Raw genomic sequence first — 19,338 nt, forward strand, 5'->3', positions numbered from 1 at the left:
GGCTTTTAAAATGCGGTACTTATTCCTTCATTAAAAGATATGCATGATTGGCACCTCATAAGTGATATAAAAGCTAATATAATATAGCCTACAATTGAAACCTGCTACTACAATGCGTTGTGTGTTCAATGCGTTTCTGCGTTTGTGTGTACTGTGGACATATATATCTCTGTCATATGGGCAGGGATGTTTTCTAAAACTGAGAACAAAAATATCCGTTTAGCAAAAGATCCATACGTGTAGCCTGGGCCTGAAGGCCGCTACTACTAGCACGGATGGACGTTGCCCATAGCCCATATCCTCCTCCTACTAATCATTGGGCTGATTGCCTGCACTATTTAAGCAGCACACTCGATGGCTGCATTATGTTCTAGAAGTTGGGCTGCAGCAAGCCACACTAGCTTGCCCATGGCGTGTGCGACCAGTTATTTCAGCTTCAGCTTGGTTGTGTTTGTTACGCATCATGACAGGCACGTTCTTGATCTGTTCTTTAGAAAGTGGCTGCAGTGTGTAGCCTATATTATACACTGCAGCCACTTTCTAAAGAACAGATCAAGAAAAAATGACTATCTGTCAATCATGACCACAATATATATAATTATTGTGGTCATGATTGCATGATTGACAGATAGTCATTTTTAGCACCAGTATAATACATTTATATAGCGCTTTTCAAGTTACCCAAAGTCGCTTTAAAGTGGTATGTTACCTTTGTCTCTGCTTTTGGCTCTTTGTAGGCTATTACATTAAATGGTAAGCTACTCTGCCAATTTCAGGGCCAGCCTGCTGCTTTGCCTGGATTTCACCAGGCAGTATCACCACTGAACGACCACCCTTAATTAATAATTTGTATTGCGTGAAGCTACTGTTAAAATGTGAAATGTGTTTTAAGTTGTAATGTGTTGTATGAGTCCTCACTATGTTGTACTGTGCTCCTTGTAGGCCTGGTGCTGGGGATCCACATTGGGACCAGGTGATGACTGCCACCCAGTGGTTGTAACTTGTGGTAAACCACCGCTTTTGTGTTACTATTTGTTTTTATCTGCTTTGGCTTGCTGTGAACTGGGGTTGTTGGCCTGCCCATCTTCCCCCTTCCCCCAGCACTGGCCAGTACACAGTGCATTTTATTATCTACCGGTATTCTTCTTTTCATGATTAGGAGGATGTTGATGAGAAGCTATATAGTATATACATTAAATAATGCGAATTAAATAAATACATTTTGTACTTTTGCTAATTACCCGTTTCTGCATTTATTGTTATTTTGTGTGAAGAGTCACAATTGTAATCAGGAGTCTTCATACTTTGGGTCTAGTATTTCCTGGGGTGCAAATCCCTAGTTGGCTACAATCCTTAATGCCATCCTGTTACACATGCGCATACCCTCTAGTGTATTAGTGGACATGTGTTGGAACCAGAATACTCAAAGCTGACAATAAAATGTAGGCATTTAGCAGACGCTCTTAATCCAGAGCCACTTATACAAAGTGATTTGATGAAGTAATGAATACAAGAAACAACAAAATGCATTCGTTGCCACCTTTATTGAATACAATGGGTCATATTTTATGACTTTTTTAATCCAGTGGGTCATATTTTATGACTTTATGGTGAGTTGAATTGGAAAACTTATTCAGCAGCATCTTTTCCCTGTAAAATAGGAATATGCTATTAGATCTTCAACATGAATCTTTATTTAAATCTTAGTTAAAGACCGTCAACATATTAAACCTTCATATTACACATGTATTTACCTTGGAGTCACGACTTTTAGTTCTCATCTTGTTGACCTGGGATTCAGCGATGTCAGCACGCTCCTCTGCCTCCTCTAGCTCATGCTGAACCTTTCTGCACTTGGACAGGTGAGTGTTGGCTGCTTCCTCCTACAATATGATAGAGATGGTTCAAAGCCTCAATATTTGAAAAGAGCACCTTACAATTATAGTCTTGGCTAATGGCTGTGGCTAATGTAATAGTCGATATGGCTTCATGTTAGTTCACAACACTCTGCCCATGGCGACCACAACTAAAGATATATATTTGTCTTACCGCTTCCTCAGCCTGTCTCTTGTAGCCCTTCACCTTCATCTGCAGTTTGTCTACCAGATCCTGAAGCCTGGCAAGATTCTTCTTGTCCTCTTCAGTCTGAAGTGAGAGTGAATTTATAACAATAATTGTATGTTCATGCAATCTATTCATTTAATCAGTGGCATGATGGTTAATTAAGTGAATACTTTACCTGGTATGTCAGCTCCTTCACTCTCCTCTCGTACTTGCGGACACCTTTAATAGCGTCTCCTCCACCTCTCTGTGCAGTGTCGACCTCTCCCTCCAGTTCACGCACCTTCACAATGGAATTATGCACTATGAAACATATTCTTATTTAATTGACTATAAGCTGTGTTGAAGTAAACCTCATCTTACCCTAGACTCCAGTTTCTGGAGCTGCTTTTTGCCTCCCTTCATAGCCAGGTTCTCAGCCTCATCCAGACGATGCTGCAGGTCCTTGACTGTGACCTCCAGGTTCTTCTTCATCCTCTCCAGGTGAGAGCTGGTGTCCTGCTCCTTCTTCAGCTCCTCGGCCATCATAGCGGCCTGGGAAGAGGATAAAATATACTTCATTGTCAGTGCCGGTTTTATAGAAGTTGAGGCGCCTGGGCTAGAGTAATATTTGATGCCCCCTGGGCCCTCACGGAGGAGCCAGCCCCCCAAACCCATGAAATAGATCATGATCTGCATAAATTTCCCCCCATATTTCAATACCGTATAGACTGATACCACGCTAGACAGGAACGCCCACAAATGTCACATCCGGTCACATCCGGTTTTAGCCCGGGGTAAGAATTTTCTATGGCTGCCAATGCAACTTGATCCACTCCTTAATCACATACGGACAAACATCTATGCCGATAATATCTAACTTGCAGAGGTAACGTGCCTTGTCCACGGGCAACAGATCTTTCAACGTATGGCATTGCAAATACGTTTGATAATCACTACTCTGCGCAATATTGTTTTGGAAATGCCGCAAATTGCATTGCAGTGAACGAGAGCAAACCACAACTTCCCCCGGGGGTGGTGACTCCGCCCTGAATATGCACCGTGGTGTCAGTCTATGGAGATATGGGGGAAATACAGATCATGGTCCAACCCTCTCAGGATCAGGCTTTCCATAGCTACCACAGAGCAGAAGCAGAATCATTTACAATAACTAAACACGAATCTCACTTGAATTGGATTGCAATTACATTACTTTTTCATCATAGCTGTTTAATTAAGACAATTTTAGCATTTAGTTCTAAAATACATCCTTTGTTGGAGCCTATAGCGCAAAGGTTTCCAACATGAGCAAATTGTATTGTATTTATATTAAGCATGGCATGGGGGTGTATGCATTGCACATGCATGATTTTCCCCTCATCTAGACTGAGTGGCAAAGCATTGAGCAGCATGGAGTGTTGAAGTTTGGAAGCGCTTGTTGGAAATCACTCAACCGTCATGCGTACCTGTTTCTAAATGTCGCATAATGCAGGAGGCAGCAAAATGTTGTGTTATTGAAAACAAGCACTTCCAAACTCTGACACTTAGAAAAATAATCAAATGCAGGGCATTTCTTGACAGAAAGTAGCTCATAACTTTTCTATGGTGGAATTTTATGAAATAAAAACTTTGCAGATAGAAAGGGATAATTCTAGCTTTTTGTACAGCTGCAATGTTGGTGAGTTTAACATTGTTTAATGCAATCAGACAGGACTTTTCTGTTTGGATGAATGGGATGTCAAGGCCAGAAAGTAGTTTTTTGCCACTCAGTGGGCGTTCCCGCATAACTTCTAGGTACGATGATGTCACACGCATACCCTGTATTGTTGTATATTGGATAAGGGGCGTAGCTCCTAACTTACATCAGTGATGGCTTTCTTGGCCTTATCCTCAGCATTCCTTGCTTCTTGAACACTGTCATCCACTTCACCTTGGACCTGGATCAGGTCAGCTTCAAGTTTCTTCTTGGTGTTCAAAAGGCTTGTGTTCTAAAATAAAGATTCAGTTTAGCAATGCAAGTAAACATGAATTGTATGTTAAACATACATGAGAGTTTTTCCATTGAGTTACCTGGGAGTGCGACAGTCCAGCGCGCTCATTGGCATCCACCAGTTCTTGCTCAGCCACTTTGCGGCCTCTCTCTGTCTGTTCCAGAGCCACTCTCAGCTCCTCGATCTCAGCGACCATGAGGCCGTTCCTACGCTCCACCATGGCAGCTTGCTCCTTCATATCTTCTTGGCCTCTGCAAGCATCGTCAAGGTGCACTTGGGCATCCTGAAATAAATCGCATTTGATGTTGTCACATAAGATAAACATCAGAATGTGACTTGTTCAGAGCAGCTCCATTATTTGATTGTGTCTAACTACTATGTTTTATATAATAATAGTAACATGTGTCTATTTGTCTAAATAATATGTTTTAATTTAATAATAGTAACATGTGTCAAACTAATATGTTTTGAACCTTAAGCTGTCCCTGGACATTCCTCAGCTGCTTCTGGGCCTCAGCAGCCTGGCGGTTTGCGTGGCTCAGCTGAACCTCCATCTCGTTCAGGTCTCCCTCCATCTTCTTCTTGATTCTAAGGGCATCGTTTCTGCTCCTGACCTCAGAGTCCAGAGTGCTCTGCATGGAGTCAACCACCCTCTGGCTGTTCCTCTTGATCTGCTCCATCTCTTCATCCTTCTCTGCCAGCTTCCTGTCCACCTCACCCTTGATCTGGTTGAGCTCCAGCTGGACACGAAGAATCTTGGACTCCTCATGCTCCAGAGTACCCTGAAATGTAACACAGGATCAAAAGGTTGTAAGAGCTTTTAAGTAACATCCAATAATATACTGCTACACTGAATGTTAAATGGGCGGCTGTGGCTCAGCAGAGCAGGTCGCTCAATGAATCTGTGTTTTGGCGGTTCAAATCCCCTCCTTCTGTCCACATTGTGAAGTGTCCTTGGGCAACACACTGAATCCTGCATTGACTCCAATGAGTTGATTTGTGATAGCTTGCCACTTGGTGTGTGAATGTGCGGGATGTGAGGACGCTTTTGTTGACTGTTCGCTGCTTCACCTCCCACTGTATTAATGAATGAACCATTGTAAAGTGCTTGGAAAAGCATTTACAATACATTTATTGAAATAAATCTGAAATATTGTAGCAAACAGGGTAACGCTCTGAGTTGGATCGAACCCCGGTTGCCAACTCACCAGTCCGGCACCAGCACGCAACAGGCAACGCAAAGAGAGCTATAGTTCAGAGGAGAAATGTACGGCTGTGGGGTTGCTATACAGACTTGCTATAGACTATTGCATTGTTCATCGAGAAGCTAAAAGCGTTACCTCGGCTTCCTCCAAGGCTGTCTGGATCTCTGACTTCTCTGTCTCTGTCTGCTTCTTGGACTTCTCCAGCTCATGGATGCTCTTTCCAGTCTCACCGATCTGTTCAGTCAGGTCTGAGATCTCCTCTGTAGTTCATTGAAAATAATGAATCAGTCAAGTATTTTGCATTTGAGTAAAGTTGGGTTAGTTATGAAAATGTTTATAATTTTAAAAGACACATGTACCTTTTGACCCGTTAACAGCACCAGCTTTTGGCTCCAAAGAAATATGCAAAAAATATTCAAGAAAAAATAAAAACTGTCAAAAGAATGATGTAGAGAAAGACTCACGTTGCAGGTTCTTGTTCTCACGCTTCATGGTCTCCAGTTGGTCCAGAGACTCCTCGTAGGAATTCTTCATCTTAAACAACTCAGTGCTAAGAGAACGTGCCTCTTTCTGAGCTCCCTCCAGTTCTGCCTGTCCCTCTTCATATTTCTGTTTCCATTCTGCCAAGACCTGCAGACCATTTGTAATGAAATGTGTAATTTGCCTCCACTTTAAGTAGGCCTACCTGCACACCATTTGTAATGAAATGGGGACTACGGATGGAAATTACCATCTCTGCTAAATCCGGTGTATTTACACTTACTTTTTATGTAATGTTCATTAATAGGCTATACTCCAAATAAACCAATAAAGTAATGTGTCCTCCACTTTAAGATTATAAAATGATGTGTGTCAAATCACCTTATCGAAGTTCCTCTGTTTCTTGTCGAGGTTGGAAGCCAAACCATTGGCCCTCTCCACATCAATCATGAGGTCTTCCACTTCACCCTGGAGTCTCTGTTTGGTCTTCTCCAGAGAGGCGCACTTGGAATTCACAGCCTCGATTTGCTCCTCAGCTTCCTGAAGACGCTGGGCGAGCTTCTTCCTGTTGATCAGTTTAGAATGGATATTATTGTGAGTAATATTTTGCATAGTGAGTGGTAGCTGATAGTGTTGAAACACTGCTGACTTACTTGGCCTCCTCCAGCTCCTCAGTGCGTTGGACAGCATCAGTCTCATACTTGCTCCTCCACTGACACACCTCAGTGTTGGCCTTGGACATTCCACGCTGCAGCTCCGCCTTTGCCTCCTGCTCCTCCTCAAACTGCTCCCTCAGAAGGTCACAGTCATGGCGAGATGATTGCACAGCATGAGCAAGGGCATTCTTTGCCTGTCAAAGAAAATGGACAAAATAATGTCAGCTGAATGAAATTACAAAAAATATAAAACTAAAAGGGAAAATAATCTGTTCTTCACCTTAACTTCCTCTTCAACGTGTCTCTTCAACTCCTCAATCTGTTGGGTGAAGGCCTGCTTGCCTCTGGTGAGCTGAGAGACCAGAGCTTCTTTCTCCTCCAGTTGACGACCAAACTCACCTAGTTAGAAATATGAATATTCGTTTCAAACATTTCAAACAAATCATGAGTCCTGTTTTAACTGTTGATCATAGCGTTATCTCTAATAATTATGGTCAATTTGCTCAAGTACCATCAACAGGATCATGTAGACAAAGTAGACTTTATGAAACATTTACCGTTCTCTGTCAACAGTCTTGCTCTCTGAGCTCCAATATCATTGATCTGGCGAACGTTCTCATCACTCTTGGCCTTGATTTCACTAAGTTGGTCCTCAAGGGTGCGGCACATCTTCTCAAGATTTCCCTGGAAATTAACATTGGCAATGTTCAATCATATTCTTTCACATTGCCTTGATTTACATGAAAGCCACTCTATAATTCAGCCCTCCGGTTTATTAATGTGGTCGCTGCACTGCGGCGACCACATTAATAAACATAAGGGCTACGCTTGCCCTTTGTCTAAGACATTTATTTTCCTCGGGAGACATATAATAAAAAACCTTGAACCTTGAACCTTACCCCCCAATCACTGGGATGGCCATCATTAGCTATGAGGAGCAGCACTGAGATGTTTTGTTTTTTATCTACAATATACTTAAACTTTGCCTAAAAAATTGTCTCATTATCTGAAAAGCTTATTAACATTTAGAGTAATCACCATAGGCTACGTGTTCCGTTCACAAGATTACTTGTTTTCAAACATTCCCACTGTTAAATCTGAGCTGGGTATAAAGACTGCCTTTCACTACAATGCCCCACACATGTGGAACTATCAGTCACTTTAAACAGTTTTTGATAAATGTTACTGTATCTCAAGAATGATATTATACACAGGCATTCCATTATACTGTAGCTCTTGCCTCGCATAGCTAGTCTTTATCTGCCTTGCAATGCATATTGACCCAGGCAGATTAAGTCTGGAACCAGGCTATAACCAAACAGGGCACAGTATTCAAATATGAGGTGCAACATTTTGAGAGGAAAATAAACGAACACTGAGAGGGATGAGACTAATATCCACACAGTGATTAGTATCGCTACGCAAGGCGTATCATACCTTTGCCTTAGCAACAGCCTCCATGTTGCTGGACAGGTCATCGATCTCCATCTTGTATTCACTCTTCTCCTTCTCCAGTTTCTGCTTGACTCTCTGGAGGTTGTCGATCTGTTCACCCAGTTCAGCCACGCTGTCGGCCTGTTTCTTACGGAGAGCAGAAGAAGTGGCCTCATGCTGCAGGGTGGACTCTTCAAGGTCACGACGCAGCTTCTGGAACTCAGCCTCGCGCTTCTTGTTCATCTCGACCTGAGAAGCGGTGGCGCCTCCAGCCTCCTCCAGCCTCTCACTGATCTCTTCAAGTTCCCTGGAGAGATCGGCTCTCTGCTTCTCCACTTTGGCACGAGCGGCACGCTCTGCCTCGATCTCCTCCTCCAGTTCTTCAATACGAGCCTTTGAAATGAATTATGTTAGAGTAACATCTGAAAATAACCATTCACTCTATACTTATTATTAATGATTTTACAGAAAATCTGAATACCTGGAGTTCTTTGATCTTCTTCTGCAGCTGGGCCCCCAAAGATTGTTCATCCTCAATCTTACTCAGAAGCTGGCTTACTTCAAATTCCTTCCTGTTGAATACAGTCAATAGTCATATTTTAGGGTCATTCTGCAGGTGGTTTCTCTCCATGACATTTCATATTGTTGGTTCACATTACTTCTTTATCTTCTCGTCAGATTGCTGCTTTTCATTTTCCAGGTCCATGACGGATTCCTGGGACAGTTTCAGATCACCCTCAAGCTTTCTCTTGGCTCTCTCCAGGTCCATGCGGAGCTTCTTCTCTTGCTCCAGAGAACCTTCCAACTGCCCAACAAAACATTGTTCTTAATATTCAGTACAACAATAAACATAATAAAGTTCAAAACATCCGATTCCCTTTGGTAAACTCACATCGTCAACTTGCTGCTCCAGCTTGGTCTTGGCCTTGGTCAGAGTGTTGACTTTGTCCTCCTCTGCCTGCAGGTCATCCAGTGTCTGCTGATGTGACTCTTGGAGGGCTTTTTTCTCCTTGGTCAGCTTAGCGACGCTCTCATCCTGAGACGCCATCTCCTCAGTCAGGTTCTTCACCTGAAGCAGAACATAATGTGTTGTCACGGAATGGATCAATCAGGCCTCCTCAAAGTGGATTCCAGGGACTCTCAGGGTTCCTTTAGGGGAGGGTCTAAATTGACCTGTAACTCTGACAGCTAGATTGACCCTTACAAGTATGTCACTAGAGTTTATGATCTTGAATCTAAAGTTTATAATATACCTTGTTTTCAGTGGCGTGTTTCTCCTTCTCCACTTTGGCCAAGGTGAGCTCCAAATCATCAATGTCCTTCTTGAGCTCAGAACATTCATCCTCCAGCTTCCTCTTCTTGGCGGTCAGTTCAGCATTGATCTCCTCCTCGTCCTCCAGTCTCTCGGTTGTCTCTTTGAGCTTTGCCTCCAACTGGATCTTACTTTTAATAAGACCTTCACATCTCTCCTCAGCATCATTCAGAGCGTCATCTCCCTGGTTGTCAATGAAAAGGAATATGTCAGCATTTGTTCTGGGTGAGATATATGAGATTTGTATTGCAACTGCTTCCTGGGGACACAAGGGACATTAACAGACTGAACAAGCTGGTGAAATGCAAGCTCTATCATTGTTAATATGATGAATTCCTGTTCTGTTCTTTAGCTACATAGAAGTGTCTATTTGTATGTCTCTAAATGTTTTGATGAATTGAACAATGTGGACCCTGTTGTAAACAAGTGTAATGCTTAATCGGGTCGTCCACTCACAGTTAACAGTCTTTGTATTGAGTTTGTGCTTGAAATGTACTGCAATTCTGCAAACTGTTAATGAATATTTCAATCAATCAATCAATCAATCAATCAAGAGCCTGGACGGCGGAGGTGAGGACAAGGAAGAAGCCGGAGGCTATCAAACTCCTCCTAAAGCCAAGGATACTATAGTAGTGTATCAAACTCCTAAAGGGTACAGTATACTATAGTAGTGTATCAATCTCCTCCAAAAGGATATAGGCCTACTATAGTAGTGCATGGGTGAGTAGCTGAATATCCAAATTCACCCTCCCCCACAGAAGGAATGACAAGTTAGGTCACGCCCTTGTGCTGGTAGCCATGTAGCTATACAATGATGCCAACAGCCGCTCGACCATCAGGAATTCTCTGTCTGCAATGTATACCATTGCAGTGAATGTCTTGTGGTCGACTCTGATCTACATTCTACTTTAGAGAAATATTAGCAACATTTCGTGTACAGGTACTTACTGATGCCGATGCTGCTGCAAGGTTATTCTTCTCCTGCACCACAGCCACCAATTTCTCTTCCAGTGTCTTCTTCGCTGCCTGGGCAGTGGCCAAGTCAGTCTTCATCTTTTCATAGTTCTCCTTCATGTTCTGCAGCTCCTTCTCAGTCTCAGCACTCTGCAGGAGAGGCTTGATCTTGTAGTAGACCTTCATCCATGGCCAGTTTTTCACATTGACGAATGAGCGGAGGTTGAACTGGATGGTGTAAATGGCTTCTCTGTGGGAACACAGTTGCAGTGTATCACGACTCACGAGTTACTCATGATTTATTTGATTTTGGTTACAATATAACTTAAACCCAGGAGCATAAAGAAACTCTTGTTTCCAATGTGGTCCTGCAACATAAATCGCCGGATACATGTAACACCAATGAATTACATAGCAAGTCAAATGAACTCAAAAAATCCAAATCGACTGAAAATAATCTTAAATCCCCCCAAACAACTCGTAGCTTTTTCCGTAACAGCATTTTTCACACTGACATTATTAGGACCTTTGACTCTCGACTCTCGGTATCACATTATAACGCTTGGTTCTCTCTAGTTTCATACTGATGTACAATCAACTTAGCAGTACTTTTTGAGTATTGTGGACACCGAGCTGCAGATAGAAGGTTAATTTCCATAAAATATGACTGCAGGTTGTTATAGCTGCTATTATTGTGTCATTATAATTGTTGTTGTTATTATTGCTGTGGATGTTATTGTTGTTGTCCCCCGACACGGTAAAGGCAGATGGCCACCCACCCTAGAGCCTGTTTCTGCTCAAGGTTTCTTCCCACGTTTTCCTTGCCACCTAAAGCTTTTATTGTAGTTATTTGACACTATAACAAAATTGTGTTGAACAGTAAAACATTTACAAATGTACTAAGTACTATTGAATAGATCATGTTTTCAAAGTACCTCCTTGCCATCATCTTGACAAACTCCCTCCTCATGACGTAAGCTCGTGCGAGTGCCTGAGTCATGGTGACCAGAGTAGACAGCTTTTCATCTCGCATCTCCTCAAGGACACCCAGCAGACCAGCTTTGAAGAACACCTGAATACAATGTCACAAACACTGTAACTAAACAACCGAAAAATTTACTTTTAATCTTCTGTCCATAATGTTAAACAAGGTTCACTGTGTTTATTACCTTGGTGTGTCCAAACTTGTACTCATCAACAGGTACATCAATGGACCCCATCAGCTTCTCACATGCCTTCTTGTTGTCCATGAACGCGCCATCGGGACATGCGCTGGCGTTCAGTACTTTGTATCTGTTTTGCAGAAGTTCATGGTCATTTTGCGTGCCTCCCGTTAATACATTTGGAACTAAAAGCTGCTTGAAAAAGGAATTGATACCTCTGCTTGAAGTCAGCATAGGGGATTCTGCTTGGGAAGCCCTTTCTACAAATTCTGATGCCCTCCAGCACACCATTACACCTCAGCTGGTGGATGACCAGGAAGTTCTCCATCAGTCCTGTAAATATGTTGCTTCATTATTATTACAACAAAATAGTTACCCACTGGCCTTGTGGTTACATACAAAAGAATGTCATCTGCATACAGGGAGATATTTTAAGTGTATTCTGTGTTGTACGCATATATGTCAGCATTGCTATAATTGTCTGGGCTAAGGGCCCTAGAGCTAAAGCAAATTGTGAGGACAGTGTCTGGTTAGTCAGTCTCCTAGCTGCAGTGGGGTTACTGTACAATAGCCTAATCCATGTAATGAACCTATCTCCAATGTAAAACTTTTCGAATACGAATATTTTACCTGGTCGAAAGCCTTTTCCGCATCCTGGCTTAGTACTACAAGGTTTTCCTTCCTAGGAGATAATTGATAAGGTGTCAAATGTTTATTTTCTGTTTACCTGGAGTCTTGGACTCGTTGGGAATCAGGCAACGCACAAAGTGAGGATGTGTGCTCCTCAAGTTGGTCATCAGCATCTGCAAGTTTGCCTATTGAGACATAAAAGGCAAAAGTCAAAAGTGATAGAATGTTGTACTTTTTCTTCCCCTATAATTATTTGAACTCTTTCGATACTACTTACTTTGCAGATTTAGATTGTTTCTAAAACATACTTTAATGACATAAACCCTATTTTTCCAACCTTTCCAACATTAAAAGACTATTTCTTACATGTATGTAATGTTAATAATGCTTCATTCTTACAGGAATATATGTTGATAACAATGAATATATATTCTTACCCTGAAAGCACTAGACACAGTCTGCATGGAACCACCCTTCTTCTTGCCTCCCTTCTTGGTATTATCTGTTTATATGTTAGAATCATGAGTTATCATTAGTTATATAGAATGAAAATGCCTCTCTTCTTGTCAGATTCTGAGTGTTTTATAGTATTGATATAACAATACCTTCAGGCTCAGGTGGGGGATAGAACACATTATATTATATTATTATCCTATATTAATTTGCTGTCCCGCCCCCTCTGTGTTCCTATTGGCTGGGGTAAAGCCATAACTCCAGTTCCCAATATGCTAAATGCTCCAAACCAATTGTAGTAAACATACCTTCAGGCTCAGGTGGGGGATATAACACACAGAGCAGCTTCACTGTAGACTTCTGGTACAGCTGCACCACAGAGTCGTTGAGAGGATCCTTGTTCTTCTCTAGCCATCCTGTGATGCTGTTGATTGATTGATGGATGCATTGATTGAATACGTTATTAACAAAAGCCTATGGCTTGTTTCAATTGGGGTCCTCCATTCTCAATTCATCGAAAACTGTAGTCCACAGTTTCGGTTATAAATATATTATAGGCATAGTATAGGGTTCTGTTCACCTGTAGTCCACAGTTCCAGCATAGTGGACCAGGGAGAAGTGAGCCTCACCCTTGCCTTTACCAGGCTTGGGTTTCTCAAAGGCCTTGTTCTTCCCCAGATGCAGGTCAATCAACTTCTCTGCGAAACTTTTGTCTGTAGCCTTTGGGAACATGCACTGCTCTTCAAGGCTGGAGAAGATGCCCAAGGGCTTTGGAAAGGAGACAAATCAGACAAATCAACAAAATCTTAGTGCCAATGACAAAAAGGAAATGTGTGTGTGTGTGTGTGTGTGTGTGTGTGTGTGTGTGTGTGTGTGTGTGTGTGTGTGTGTGTGTGTGTGTGTGTGTGTGGTACATACATTATGTCCATTAAAGCACAAAATAATTGTATACCTTCAATGAACGCGATGCTGACAGCAAAGTCCATAGCAATACATAATATAATACGCTATAATAATAAATCTATACCTTCTCAATCAGCTCAATGCAGACAGCCAAGTCCATGCCGAAGTCAACGAGATCCCAGGGAATTCCCTCTTTCAAGTATTCTTCTTGTTCCAGAACAAACATGGTGTGGTTGAAAAACTGTTGCAGTTTCTCATTGGTGAAGTTGATGCACAGCTGCTCCAGGGTGTTGAACTGTGAGAGGAAATATATCATTAGCCCAATCTCTTGTAAATGTGTAATTTACACAAATATTTAGTCTCTAACTTAAAACAAATCTATGCTTACATCAAAGATTTCAAATCCAGCGATGTCCAGCACACCAATGTAGTAATTTCTCGGCTGCTTGGTGTCCAGCATCCCGTTGATCTTAATGACCATCCACAAGAACAGCTTCTCATAGATGGACTTGGCCAAGGCACCGACTGAGTTCATTACCTAAGGAAATAGGAACACATTATTGAATTGCACAATTTAAATTAAATAATTAAGATTTTAGTCTTTGCATAAGCCTGCAAGGTTTTCAAGGCTAAGGCAAGTGCCACAGGCTATATGGAGTCTGAAGAGGGAAGATTCTGAGTCTGCAGTTATAACTGCAATGGAAAGTTTATTCCACAAGTTTGAGAGCCAGAAGGGAGAAGAATCTCTCCTGAGTGCTTTAGGGAAGGTTGACAGCTTCCCTGTGTTAGCTGATCTGAGTGAGCAGGATGGGTTTTAGGGTTGGATACACAATAGAGGGTATGCACATGCATAAAGTGAATGGCAAATCGAGTGGCAAAGTGAGTGACAAAGTCAGTTTAATGTTGTTTAACGTTGTTTAATGCAATCAAATACAACTTCTGTATTTGGATAGGCTGTCAAGGCCAGAAAGTTGTTTTTTGACACTCAGTATAACTTCCGGGTTTGATGATGATGTCACGCGCATACCCTCTATACACAAGGTGTATTCTCATATAAATATATATATTATATATATTTTTTTCCTTTTTTCCCTTTTTTTGATAGATACAAATGAAGATGGACAGGGAAGAGGGAGAGAGAGACAGGGAAAGACATGCACCAAAGGTTGTCATGAACGGGACTCAAACAAGCAATGCGCTACAGGCATGCCTATATATGGCAATGGCATGCTCTTGCCCTGGACCACTAGGCCAGCAGGCGTCAAACATGTCAGTAGAGGTGCTTGGTGCATGTTTCTGCAGTGTGCTGTTGTTTTTGTAGCAAAAATGCAGGGCAAAGGTTTTTCCTTGGGATCCACCGATCCTGCACAGTTTCGCGGCCAAACAGTGCCTGAGATTAGCTGCTCACAGACACTCACAAACAGGCACACAGACCGACGGATATGGTGCAAAACATAATCTCTCCTAATGCCTCCCCTTCAGCGGCTGAGACAATAATGTTGGAGGATAATTTTAATTATGATTTTAAACAGTCTGGACACAACTGGTGTGTATGAAATCAAAACATGGAAATAATGTAACTTTACTCACCTGTGGCACAGTTTGTCCTTTAGTGACGAATTCATTTCCCACTTTAACTCTGGGGTAGCAGTATGCCTTAAGCATATCCGCTGAGTTCAGACCCAACAGGTAGCAGATCTTGTCAGCCACTGAAATGAGCATTCAATTTGCAATTTACGATTCAGGCATTTAGCACAAATTAGCAGACGCTTAATCCAGAGTGCATGCGATTTAAGCAAGGTAAACACAAGGTAATACATCGAATGCATACAGCTAGTAATCTAGGACCATAGGTAAACCAAATAACCTTCAGTATAAACAGTATAATATAAATAAATAATTACAATATATTGAAACTATTTTTAGCTTAGTTCATTTGAAATATAAGTAAATAACAAGACAACAAGATAACAATTTTTTTGTTGAAGATGCAACTCACCCTCCGTGCCGTCTGGCTCTGCCTGTTCCTCACGCTGCTTCTGTTTGAAGGTCAACACCCCATGATGCATCACTGCACCGGTGAACTTGTAGATGTACACTTTCTCCTCAGCGTTGAAGCCCAGGATGTCAATAGCTTCCTGATGTCAATAAACAGAGATGTGTTCAGAAGATTGAGATTAACCATCATATTAGCAATCCAGTTTAAATAGGATTATTTTTGGGAGGTCATGGCCTGCTAACCACTGCTTTAGAAAATGTCTTTTGCAGAGCAACTGACTGCAGTGCACAGTGAGTATTAGAAAGTTCAAATAATGTCCATTTACATCTGTAGCGTCCAACTCGGCTTTGTCATCAATGCTTGGCACAACGATCACACCCATGCTGATCAACGGGAAGTCGTATGGGTTGTTGGTGATGAGACAACTTTCTGAGAAGGGATGAAAAGAGTATGAATGTGTTTCTATTCATTAAACCAGACTAGTAATTGTAACACTTTTTTTTTTACTTTTTTCTAGAGTAACCCTAAACTTTGGTTTGCTACTTGTCCCACAGTTTTGATGGCACGAACTTGAGCCATAATTATGTCAAATCGCAGTGCAGGTTCATAATAATTACTGAAATTTGAATTTTTTCAAAATTGCAACTTTTCTAGTTAATTTATGTTCTCACTGCATAATCAGTATAATTATATTTAGTTACCAATAATCTCAGGTTTGTGGTTGGTCATCATCTGGAAGAAGATATGGTAACCTCTCTCTGCAGGAAGCTGGTAGGTCACTCTAGACTTCTCCAGCAGATCTATTGGTTGTACAACATAATAATAATAATAATAATAATAATAATAATAATAATAATAATATCTATATGGGTTGTACATAAGTCAAAATGTAATCAAAATAAATAAATAACAAATATATAATTTATCATCTCTGAACTTCATACTTACATGTCTCAATATCAGCACTGGCCAATTTACCCGCATTGTTGAAATGGATTCTGATGAATTTACCCTGTTTGATATAGCACAATTAGTTGCATCCGTCTACATTGTGGAATTATTGCAGGCTTACTCATAAAATGTCATTATTTTACACTTACAAAGCGAGAGGAGTTGTCATTCCTCACAGTCTTGGCATTACCATAGGCCTCCAGCAAGGGATTGGCTGCAATAATCTGATCCTCCAGTGACCCCTAGAATGTTTTAGACATCGCCCAATTAAAGATGTGGTCAGAATTATTTTAAATTGAATTGCTATATTTCATATAAATGCTTTATGCTCCAAAACATGTATTTGTTAAAGTTAAAAACATATACATATACAGTACCTTTATTTTACCACTATCGGCTGCCGATTTCTCTCCACTAGCAGTTGCTGCTGTTGCAAAGTACTGGATGACACGCTTGGTGTTCACAGTCTTCCCAGCACCGGATTCTCCACTGGTTATAAACGCATACATTCAGATAAATGCACTTAGTGAATTTGTGTACAATGTTCTTTTTTTTAATGCCTAGTAGATAATGGAAACTTACGTGATCAGGACAGACTGGTTCTCTTTATCTGTAAAATGTAAAGCACATTTTTTTGTCATAAATATACAGCACAAACCCATTATAGTTATATATTTGTTTACATTGTCCTGACTAGTACGTAGTACGTACCCATCAGCATGAACTGAAAGGCGTTGTCAGAGACAGAGAAGATGTGGGGTGGAGCCTCAATACGCTTCTTGCCTCTGTAGGCATTTACAACCTCCTGGTCGTACACTGGGAGCCACTTGTAGGGGTTCACAGTTGCACAGAACAAGCCAGAGTAGGTCTGAAGGGGAGAAGAGAGACATTAACATAACAGCACTGAGCATGCCACATATCTGGGACAACGGATCACTAGAGCAGGGATTAGGCACGACTTGCAAGTGGCAATGATCAAGTTAACTTTAGGTGGTTTTCAGTTGATGATAAAAATTGTACTTTTCATGTAGAAAAGCTTACATAGATCATCCATGCTGCATAACGCTCTTTGAGGTTATACAGGACAGTGGCTTCAGTGAGGTGGGTCATCATGGCCATGTCCTCAATCTTGTCATACTTGGGAGGGTTCATAGGGGTCACATCCGCCTCAGGGACAGTTCTTTTCTAAAAAATACAAAAATAAAATAAAAGCACAACATCAGAATGTAATGTGATTACAGTTGTACTGTGCCACTATTTGATTTTAGATACACCTACGTCTCCCTTGTCCAGCGTTTCCACGGTGACTTTGTCACCCTCCTTGCTTATAATCTTACACTTGAGGTACAGCTCGGCCTTATCAGCCACATAGGCTGCAGTTTTGGCATCAAAGGGTGAAGCTTGAGCTTCCATTCTCTCCTTCTCTGGCTTACGGAGATAAATGGCGGCCTTGCCATATTGCTCCATCTCTGCGTCCGTACTCATGGTGGCGGCTTTCTGTAGGCAGAAAAATAGATTATGCATTTGCTGAATTGAGATTGGAGTAGATAATTGTAGGACTATTCTCATGGTTATAACTTAGAGTAGGTTTTAGGGATGCACGATCGGTAGCATTATCGGAATCGGCCATATTGAACATAGAAATGCCATATCGGATTGTCTCAAAATAATCCTGATTATTTAATCGGTTTTCACAAGCTAAATAAATAAATCAATGAGTTCAATATAAATCAAAAGTGTCTAGTACCTCTAGTCTAAAACAAGAAGACAAATCAAATATGATATAAAATCTTAAGTAAAAATAAATTTTTTACTTTTTAAAACGGGAAAAGAGTATAGGCTATTTATGTATTGATTGAATACTTTATCAGCAGGCTTTGGGCCAAGACCCTAGGCCTAGGGCCTAGGCTTGTTTCCATTGTGATCCTCTGTATAATATCGGAATCGGTCAAAATCGGTATTGGCAGATACAGTATGACCTTGCAAATAATCGGAGATCGGATATCGGTCATAATTTAATAATCGTGCACCCCTAGTGCACAATTGAACACTCACTTTTCCACTCTACCAATAGCAGTGAAACCTTGATTGCAACTCCTAACTGTGAAACAAAACAACACATCATTTTGAGGAGTTGAATGATTTAATACAATTTATAATCATGAATTAAATTAGATTACCGTATATGAATCCTATTTGTTCATTCTTGCCACAAACACAACTTCATAAGAAGCATCACTTCTTATGAATGTTTTTTCTTTCTTTCTCATTTATATTTAATTAGTTTCACATCTTAAAAGATGTGGCATTTCAATATTATTACATGCAATGACATTAAATGATGCTTGATGATATTTGTGTTTGTTTGTTATTTGCTTATTATTCCAAATTTCAGCAACTATTTTTTTTGTCATTACAGCCATGTTTCTTCTTCTTTTTGTCTTTTTTGTACTGAAGCAATGCTAAAAAGTTCTTCTAATACACTCAGAGGGGTTAGACTAGCCAAACTGTGTTCTCTTTAAAATAACTAATAACTCTAGTAGATACATGTACCGTAATAGTCCATGCAATGCAAATTATAATTTAACTAATCAAAACACAATTGGAATGTTTAAATAGAAATGAATGAACAAAAGCTAATTTCAATATGGCCTAAACCATATCATTATAAATAAAATGATACACAATCAATAATTTAAATCTGTACAATTTGTCTATTTGTATCATGTTTGTAGCTATAACACTATGTACGGAGTCATGTTAAAGGTTAATAGCTAACATTTAATAGATTTATATGACTAGGATTACTAGCTATAACATCTCAAACATTTATAATATCATTATTCATAGCTTATATCTAACACATTAATAGGACGGACAGATGAAGTCTCACTCACCAAATGCAACTCTGAACACCTCTGAACGGGTCAACAGTCTCAGCAGGCTTATATTTGTTGCTAATTGCATGCTATGCAGAAAGTAAAAGTAGGAATTGCCTTTAAAGGCCATTCACATTGCAATACCATCCTTATAGCCAAATCATTCCCATAAACTTGTGCATCTTTGAGATGTGGTTTATGTCCATGCCAGATGATATAAAAATAGCATACCGGCAGTGGGGTGGGGTGCTTTGGTACAGTCATGACAGCATATGTCTTAATATTCAG

At 40.7% G+C, this 19,338-nt stretch overlaps 1 protein-coding gene across 1 annotated transcript; it reads right to left on the reverse strand.

The window, feature by feature from the left end:
- Positions 1–1,525: 1,525 nt before the first annotated feature.
- LOC310864904 (myosin heavy chain, fast skeletal muscle-like) lies at positions 1,526–18,272 on the reverse strand. The gene is made up of 41 exons (XM_083773734.1): positions 18,227–18,272; positions 17,450–17,668; positions 17,213–17,356; positions 16,883–17,039; positions 16,754–16,781; positions 16,549–16,660; positions 16,321–16,413; positions 16,169–16,232; positions 15,922–16,020; positions 15,546–15,649; positions 15,221–15,359; positions 14,812–14,930; positions 13,610–13,759; positions 13,346–13,516; positions 12,899–13,086; positions 12,627–12,742; positions 12,303–12,367; positions 11,963–12,050; positions 11,451–11,568; positions 11,242–11,365; positions 11,008–11,144; positions 10,067–10,322; positions 9,060–9,302; positions 8,699–8,875; positions 8,466–8,611; positions 8,288–8,378; positions 7,810–8,199; positions 6,930–7,056; positions 6,653–6,771; positions 6,370–6,566; positions 6,098–6,281; positions 5,701–5,866; positions 5,372–5,496; positions 4,505–4,813; positions 4,111–4,314; positions 3,903–4,028; positions 2,425–2,595; positions 2,240–2,344; positions 2,050–2,145; positions 1,755–1,883; positions 1,526–1,650 (listed from the first exon to the last, which is right to left on the reverse strand). The coding sequence occupies exons 2-41, from the start codon at positions 17,654–17,656 to the stop codon at positions 1,630–1,632; spliced, it is 5,805 nt and encodes a 1,934-aa protein (XP_083629860.1). The 5' UTR covers positions 17,657–17,668; positions 18,227–18,272; the 3' UTR covers positions 1,526–1,629.
- Positions 18,273–19,338: the final 1,066 nt, after the last annotated feature.

Source organism: Protomyctophum parallelum, assembly GCF_964188405.1.
Source record: "Protomyctophum parallelum genome assembly, chromosome: 9".
Lineage (NCBI taxonomy): Eukaryota > Metazoa > Chordata > Actinopteri > Myctophiformes > Myctophidae > Protomyctophum > Protomyctophum parallelum.

Bases quoted from the DNA above. Each gene is read 5' to 3' on its own strand.
- LOC310864904 (XM_083773734.1), bottom strand. From the start codon at position 17,656: ATGAGTACGGACGCAGAGATGGAGCAATATGGCAAGGCCGCCATTTAT. The intron at 13,517-13,609 runs GTAAGCATAGAT...TTCCTCTCACAG, and splicing joins CTGGATTTGAAATCTTTGAT to TTCAACACCCTGGAGCAGCT. The intron at 13,087-13,345 runs GTATAGATTTAT...TCCTTTCCAAAG, and splicing joins GCATTGAGCTGATTGAGAAG to CCCTTGGGCATCTTCTCCAG.